Source organism: Limulus polyphemus, unplaced genomic scaffold (genome assembly GCF_000517525.1).
Source record: "Limulus polyphemus unplaced genomic scaffold, Limulus_polyphemus-2.1.2 Scaffold2301, whole genome shotgun sequence".
Lineage (NCBI taxonomy): Eukaryota > Metazoa > Arthropoda > Merostomata > Xiphosura > Limulidae > Limulus > Limulus polyphemus.
This window is the reverse complement of record NW_013667911.1, coordinates 57,789-66,858: the sequence shown is the minus strand read 5'-3', so window position 1 is coordinate 66,858 and position 9,070 is coordinate 57,789. Positions and strand designations below refer to the sequence as shown.

Here is a 9,070-nt window from a genome sequence, read left to right as displayed (position 1 = left end):
TGTAGTGTGGTCGTCGTGTGTGTGTGTGTGTGTGTGTGTGTGTGTGTGTGTGTGTGTGCGCACAAACCTAACTTTTAACTCTTTCACTGGTCGACTTGAAAATTGACATGCAGATGGCTTTGGACCCAGGTCGGTTGTAATCATATAGAACCGAACCCAAAAGAGCAAGTATGCGCATGCGCAGAACTATGTCCTTAATTCTTTGACCGATGAAACTATCTTTTTCACTTCAAAACTACATATATATACATCCTCCTTTACACTTCAGACTTTTTCAATTTGTTTTCCCTACAGATCACCCCCTAAAATGCCAAAACGTAAGAAGTACAGCCTCTCGAAGCCCAATACATCCACAAAAATAGTGGCACCGTGGCGAGCAAGCCAAACACTGGAGCAACAGGAGTCTCAACAAGAAATAAACAAGGAATGCACCGCAGCTGCAAGGATTTGGGAGACACTTAAGGAGCGGGATTCTCGACAAGTCAGAAACCGAATGTCTACTGAGCAGGCTGAGGAAACGTCTGAACAGCATGCATCTGGACAAGTCACAGATCGAAGGTCCGTGGCAGCAATCAGAGACAATGAAGTACCAAAACAAGAAGGGAGCGCCAAAGGCAAGACCAACATGCTCCTGCTGCTGCAAGAACAAGAAGAAATAACTCTAACTGGAACAGAGCTGCTTTAAGTTACCAACCTGAGATAGATTACCAGGCTCTATGTCAGTTACTTGCCAAGAATGTGGTGCTAAAAAGTGAAAAGAAGAATCTAAGAGAATGTGCTGTAGTGATGGAAAAGTTAAGCTTAAAACTTTGTAGAGACCCCTCCTGAGCCACTGAAATCCTTTGAATTTGGTCAAATCCCTAAGTCAAAGCACTTTCTGGCTGGCCAAAATCAGGAAGTACAATTCTTGCTTTGAAATGACTTCTTTTGGTGCATCATAGGAGGTAGTGGAGCCAGGATTTATGACCACCTTCAAAGTTGAAGGTCAAGTCTATCATCGAATAAGATCCATTCAGCCACTACCTGGAAAAAAGTCCAAGTTTGTCCAGATTTACTTCATAAGAAATGAAGGTCAGCAAGGTAACAAGCGGTGCAGCAACGTTCCTGGTGTCCAACTAAATATCGTCCTCTCCCTCCATAGGTTGTTCCACCAACACAATTCATTGATCAGAAGTTTCACACATTCAGCTCAACAAGTCACTTCCAATGATTACCAGGTTGTAAACAGTGCATACAAGGTCCCTAGGGGGGGGGGCATACAGAGAGATTCAGTTCCCCAATTGTGATGAAGTCACTGTTCTTATGGTGGGTGAAGAGTATGGTAAGAGAGACATTTTTCTTCAATACCAAGACAACACCACCAAACGAATTCCTGAGACAACTAGATCCTATGATGTCATACACTATCCCATGAACCTGTGGCAAGGTCAAAATGGTACCATTTCCAGATTCTTAAAACTATCAAAACGACAGGCAAAGCTCATTTTAAAAAAAAAACGTCTCCTCCAAGGACTTCTATTCCTTCATGATCATGGACAAAAAATGAGGAAACCAGATCTTAAGGTGCAACAACCTTTTTCACCAGTATGTTGTGGATGAGTATGCCAAAATTGAAAGTGAGCACCTTCGTTACATTCAAACAAAAGTGCCTGCATGTAGAACAGTATGTTCATAACAGGGATGCTGTCAATGCCGATGGAGGTGCAAATGCTCGGAACGTGGGGAGATTGGTTATTTTGGCTTGATCCTTCATAGGTGGACCAAGATACATGCATGAGAGGACTCAAGATGCGATGTCCTATGTCAGGCAATATGGCAGGCCCAATTTCTTCATCAACTTCACTTGCAATCCAAAATGGAAGGAGATCCAAATTCAGCTTTATCAAAACCAAAAGCCAACAGAGAGACATGACATCATTGCCAGGTTGATTAAACTCAAAATTGATGAACTGATGAGGCTGATCACTACAAAGGATGGTGGTGTCTTTGGGAACACAAGTCGTAACTTGCACACCACTGAGCGACAAAAACGTGGCCTTCCTCATGCCTACATCTTGGTATGGTTGAGGGAAAAGATTAATGCAAGTGAAATTGACATATTTATCAGTGCTGAGCTACCTGACACTGAGAAAAACCCTGGCCTATATGATGTGGTCTGCAAGCAAATGGTCCATGTGGAGAGCTCAATCCGTATTCACCCTGTATGCAAGACTGAAAATCCACCAAGAAGTATCCCACAAACTTCTTGCAATAAACTCAGACAGGATATGATGACTATCCTCTATATCATTGCAGAAAACCTGAAGATGGTGGTTTTGAAACAATGTTCAGACCTGGCACTAACTATGAAATGAAGATTGACAACCTGTGGATCATTTCCTACTGCCCTTTTATGTGCAAGATCTTTGAGGCTCACATCAATGTGGAATTCTTCAAATCCATCAAATATGTTTGCAAATATATCAACAAAGGATCTAACATGGCTGTTTTTCCCTCGCAAAGAGAGAGAGAGGTTAAGCCTGGGTGAAGTTCAGCTTTTTGTCATGGGAAGATACATCAGCAGCAATGAAACCATTTGGATAATTCTTGACTTCCCCATCCATGAGCATCTCCCCTCCCCAGTGGTTCATTTGGCAGTTCATCTCGAAAATGGTCAACATATCTACTACTACTGAGATGTGCTAAAGTGACCCATTTGCCGCCAACCTACTCTATCATGAAGTTCCCTCCTACCACACCTGGACTGCTCAAAATAAATGGAAACAACGAGCTGGTGAATCGGATGCCTTAGGAAGAGTTTATACAGTTCATCCCAACAACCAGGAGTGCTACTTTCTGCGAATGCTTTTCCATGTTGTCAAACGGCCAAAATCATTCCAAGACCTCCGAACAGTGGAAGTAGTTGGCTGTCAAACATACAGGGAAGTTTGCCATCTTCGTGGCATCCTTGAAGATGATCAACACCTTTATGAAGCCATGTTAGTCAGTCTGCTTCTCAACTGAGATTGCTCTTCTGCATCATTCTTCAAGTTTGCAGCTCATCCAATCCCATGGGACTCTGGCAGAAATATAAGGAAGGCATGAGTGAGGATATCCTCCACAGAGCTCAGAGAGAAAATCCCAACCTTGAGGTGAACTTTTCTGATATCATCTTTAACCAGGCCCTCATTCTCATTGAAGACAAACTTCTCTCCATTGGTAGGAAAGACCTCAAGTTGATGTGACTACCAAAGCCCTCCAGGGACAACCAGCATGCCCCTACCAAAGAGATTCTACGTGAAATTTCCTATGATGTTTTGGAACTTCTTGACTTCACTGGGGAAAATGTGCCAAACTGATGGCTAAACAGTGAGAAGCCTACACGAAAATATTGGAAGATACTGAGTCTAGAAATGGAGGCATATTTTTCCTTGATGCACCTGATGACACTGGGAGGAAATTTGTTCTAAACCTGCTCCTGGCTAAGGTTCGTCTCAAGGAAAAAATTGCTCTAGCTGTGGGGCATCATCAGGGATTGCAGCAACTCTGTTTACTGGAGGAAGAAACCCATTCCACATTAAAGCTTCCAATAGATCTATCCCGACAAGAGTCCACTGTTTGCAACATTTCAAAGGGGACTGCCTTTGCACAAGTCCTAGTTGATTTTGAATTAATAGTGTGGGATGAATGAACCATGTCCCATAAGGGAGCATTTGAGGCTGTCAACACAACTTTGCAGAACCTTAGGGATAATGCCAGGATTATGGATGGTGTAACTTTTCTCATTGCTGGTGACTTCTGACAGACCTTACCTGTTGTACCTCGAAGAACCAAAGCTGATGAGTTGAATACCTGCATCAAGTCACCATTCCTTTGGAAACATGTTTTCAAACTAAAGCTAACTACAAACATGGGAGTGTGTTTCCATGGTGACCAAGAGGCAGGAAACTTTGCTGCAGCTCTTCTTGACATTGGAAATGGAAATATTCTTGCTGAAGGAACAGGTGGACTTATCAACATGTCTAAAGGCATCCTTTCCACTTCAGGAGAGGAACTGGAGCAAAGGGTGTTCCCAAATATGCAACAACATTTCCATGACATTATCTGGCTACAAGGGAGGGCTATTTTGGTTAACAGGATAAATTCCAATTTGTTGCAGAAATTACCTGGAGAGAACAAGTTTTACAAATCCACTAACTCAGTGTTGGACTCTGATCAAGTTGTTCACAATACAGTTGAATTCCCTGCAACTCTCATGTGTTCCACCACACAACTTGGTACTCAAAATTGGGACACTGCTCCTGGTTTTGAGAAACTTGGACCCACCTAGGCTATGCAATGGCACAAAGTTAATTGTGAAATAATTACTCTCTCATGTCATCAAAGCAACAATCATTACAGGCAATTTCAAAAGTGAAGCTGTCTTTCTACCTCGGATACCTATCATCCAAACTGACACAGCTTTTGAATTCAAGATACTTCAATTCCCCATCCAACTCAGCTTTGCAATGTACATTAACAAGGCTCAAGAACAATCTTTAAAGGTAGTTGGACCAAATTGGACAACTCCTTACTTTTCTCATATGCAGCTTTAAGTTGGATGCTCTCATGTAGGCAATGCACCAGAAGGCAAGACCAGGAACATTGTTTACAAAGAGGCTCTTTAATGTAGTTATTTCATTTTTTAGTATTAGTGTTTGTGTAGGTATGTGTTATGTTTTTTAGAAAAATAAAAGTTTTGAAATAAATATGTTTTTATACTCATTTCCTTTTAGTTGTCATTTCTCAATCCCCCCCCCCCCCCACCCCCCAAGCAACGCCCGGTACGTCTGCTAGTATAGTATAAATAAATAGAACTGGAGCAAATGCCTCTGAACAAAAAGTTCTGTGTAACCTAAATATCATCACATGCATTACTTATCATGAATTAAACATTTTTGTATGTTGTACAAACATAGAACTCATCACTGACGTAATCAATACCCGTAATTTCTCTTCATAATTACTGTTAATCAATACTTTTAGACCTAACGATACAACCAAATATTAGATAGACGAAAGAACGAATGGGAAACTCTAGTAGTTGAAGCTTTAATATAAAGTTTTGTTTAGTACGAAAAATTAACTATATGTCTGGAAAATAATCATTTATAAACATGACGATGGGACAAGTAACATTTCTAATATTTGTAAACCTAGCATATTAAGGTCTTATTTGTCTGATGAGCACTTTATACTTCTTAAATCTGAAGTCCTCATTTCAAACAAAAAAGGTCCAGTGGTGATCAATTACGAACACGTGCTACGGTTGAATTGCGTCAGAATCAGTATCAGAATGTACTGATAAATAGCTTCATCGAATGTCAGCAACACAATGTCATAAAAAGGAAACAACATTTTTAAGTTGCTCATTCGGTCTAGCCTTACTTGTTTACTGGAACATATTCCTAAGCCAATAGGCGTCTGTTACTTGCTCATAGATACGTGCAAGTATTGTACAAGTTTCGAACAAAATATGGCTGAGCGCTGTTTTCAATCACGTACCGTGTCAACAAGCAGGATCTTGACTGGGTTATTATACAGACAGCTAAACTACAATTTGTGGCAAATAATTACGTCTGGGTCACTCGCCTCCCATTATCTCCCTCCCCCTCCTCCCCAACCCGAAAGCTACCGTGTGGAAAACAGGGGTATCTTTCTTAGACAGGGGTAATAGAACGTAGCGGAATGCACCTTCACATTCGGCCAGGGACGTCTCAGGTCAAAATTCCCTGTTAGGTAAAAATGCGGGACTGCTCCCGGTTCTTTGTCCGGGATGAGCAAGGGCAAGCAGCTTCATCACCACGGCAACCAGCTGGAACCTATAGCTCTGTTCAACAAAATTGGAAAACGTTAACAAGGATATCAGTAAAATAAAAATAAAAAATATTTGCGAGTTTGAACCAAATACTTAGATACATCAAACAAACCTAGTTCTAATAGATTTTAAATACTATACATGTTCACTTGTTAGCCTACCTGAGATTGCAACATGTATTTTTAAACTTTTATATAACAATAAAAGGAAGTTTAGTCCTAGTAAAAAATATATACTTTTTTTCCATTCTCGAAGAGGACTTCGGGATTCTTTCGTTTGAGAGAGCTCTGTGAAAACAATAGAACGTAACAGTTGGTGTAATGATAACAATTCCATATTTGTATTCCTTTTTCTTGGAAAAATATAAAATTTGGTATTAATGATAAAGATTTAAACGGACAAAATAAGCGTATATTTGCTTTGCTTTAACTCGAACATTTTCATTGTACCACAAAATCGTAAAATGTTCCGAACTTAATGAAATATATTGTTCACCAAGGATATATACACGGTACCTTTTTCTTTCTCTCTCTAAACAACACAGAGGACAATTTAGACAAAAAAGTTTGCTCTTTACCAATAATAAAACATGAGCCCGAACCGATAATCGCCTTTTTCACATGCACGGCTACTTATTAACGCCCAAGTTATATTTAACAGTCTATACAATATTTTAACCTTCGGCCCCAAGTTCTCCCGTACGAGCACTACAGCTTCAATATGACCTTGACTGGCGGGAACGGGCTGATGGCAGCGCCCTCTCGAGGCAACGGGGAATGGCACTTGATAGAGTTGGTCAAAACTCTGTTGAGGGCATCAGGAGTAGATCTACGAAAGTTGTCAATCAGCTTTCGGATCAGCAATAAGCCAAGGCCTTCACAGTATAGAAGTTGTGAAAGAAACGTACAGGCTGAACTGGGATTACAAAAAACAACAACTAACCCACAACCTGTATTAAGTGAATGGCAAGGAAAAGTAAGTAGTCACATTAAAATAAAACGGGAATGATACTAGTATTATATTCTGATTTATTTGTTGTTGTTTTTTTTTATTGGGAGAGAGAGAAAAGATAATGTTAAACAACCTATGAATGAAAGATGAGATGGTCATTACAATGCCACAAAGAAGAGTAAAAAAAAAAAAAAAACAATTCCATAGAATATGTAATTATTTGATTTGCAACACCTGGTTACTAGTTGCAAAATATAATATATATAATACATAACGTGACATATATAATGAAATTCATCGAACTTGGAATAATTCCAACGATGAATGTGTTAAAAATACAAAACAAGCACTTAGTTTTTGCTGTTCAACATTCAAACCCTAATCGGTTACCACCCTCTTTGGTGATAGGTTAAGGTTAACAGACTGTTTTGCATAAAAAAAGTAAAATCATAAAAACTCAACTCAGACGCCTATAAAATTAGCTGCTGTATAAAAGTTTAAAGGCCTATTGTAAAACAACCTACTATATAACAGCTACTTAGATAAGCTCTATAAAACACTGATTTATCTACAACAAACCTAAAAGCCTTTAAAATACACTACTGTATAACCATCTTCAAAGGTTTTAAAACATACTTCAATTTCATAAAGGATTACACTGTACAACTAGCCTTTAAAGCCATTAAAACACTAAATAACACTTCTAAAGCTTTATAAAATACATTGCTCTTTAAGACACTTCATAGCCTATGAAACACAGTACTGTTTAGCACAATTCAAAACCATAAGACACGCTACAGTATCACTGACTTAATGAGTATATAAAATACACTTCTATGTCACAGACTTCAATATCTTTAAAATACATTATGCTATAACATACTTAAAGGTTCTATGGAACCACACTACTGTATAACATACTCGAAGTTCTATGGAACCACACTACTGTATAACATACTTAAAGGTTCTATGGAATCACACTACTGTATGACATACTCGAAGTTCTATGGAATCACACTACTGTATGACATACTCGAAGTTCTATGGAATCACACTACTGTATGACATACTCGAAGTTCTATGGAATCACACTACTGTATGACATACTCGAAGTTCTATGGAATCACACTACTGTATGACATACTCGAAGTTCTATGGAATCACACTACTGTATGACATACTCGAAGTTCTATGGAATCACACTACTGTATGACATACTCGAAGTTCTATGGAATCACACTACTGTATGACATACTCGAAGTTCTATGGAATCACACTACTGTATGACATACTCGAAGTTCTATGGAATCACACTACTGTACAACAGGCTTCAAAGTCTGTAAAACACAATCTGATAGAAGAAACTTCAAAGAGTTTAAAACACAATAAAGTAGAACAGACTTATAAGGCTTTTAAACACTTTACTGCATGATAGAATAAAAAGTTTACGGAGCGAGCATACAACTGTATATTAGACTTGGAAGTCCATATAACACACCACGGTATAGAAAAGTGAAATGATCATAAAAACATGCTCTTGTATAACTGCTAACTTCAGAACTTGTAGCACACTAAGTGTGTAACACAAGACTATACTATTAAACATGGAAGTTAAAAAGCGTACAAATACATTTCTAGATTATATAACGTTTATATAATTTTCCACTGGTTTTTTTGCTACATGTACATTGGCCAAATATGAGCGTAAGATGCGATACCTTCAAATTAATTATCCACTATAAATACACACGATAAATCTGTCAACACTAAGCTCCGTTCGACTTATTTTATTTAATACGACTTGGTGCGAAATGATATAATTTATTAAAAGTCCTTCAAGTCACGTGTTTGCTTCTGTGTCACTTCAACCTTTACATGTCCCGGAATGGAACCCGGCACCTCGCAACTGCCTAAGCTAACTGAGCACAATGTTATACACATTACCTATTTATTAGTATTCAACTTCCTACCGCTGTTGCTATTTGCTTCATCAACGTTTCTATATATTTTAAAGCCAAACTGACCTATTACAGAAATCCTTACCACTCTTGGGCTACTATTTTACCAACGAATAGTGGGATTGATCGTACCTTTATAACGCCCACACGGCTGAAAGGGCGAGCATGTTCGGCGACAGGGATTCGAATCCGCAGGTTGTGAGTCGAGCGCCCTAATCATCAGGCCATGCTAGACCCTCGCCGTGAAATGAAAGGTAAAAAACAAAAACAATTTTAAGCATCACCTGGTGTCAATTAAAATGAGTCTGCTTTTCACACTCAAACC

General features: G+C 39.0%; 2 protein-coding genes across 4 annotated transcripts in view; one reads left to right on the top strand and one right to left on the bottom strand.

Moving 5' to 3' along the window:
- The window catches only part of LOC111087562, a 5,741-nt gene extending 5,056 nt beyond the window's left edge, over window positions 1-685 (top strand). The window contains exon 2 of the mRNA XM_022394594.1: window positions 295-685. Coding sequence (XP_022250302.1) covers window positions 295-685 — 391 coding nt within the window. The remainder of the gene's footprint in view (window positions 1-294) is intronic.
- LOC106466559 (zinc finger MIZ domain-containing protein 1-like) overlaps window positions 1-9,070 on the bottom strand; it is a 149,854-nt gene that overhangs the window by 119,761 nt on the left and 21,023 nt on the right. The gene's annotated exons all lie outside the window — the stretch shown is intronic.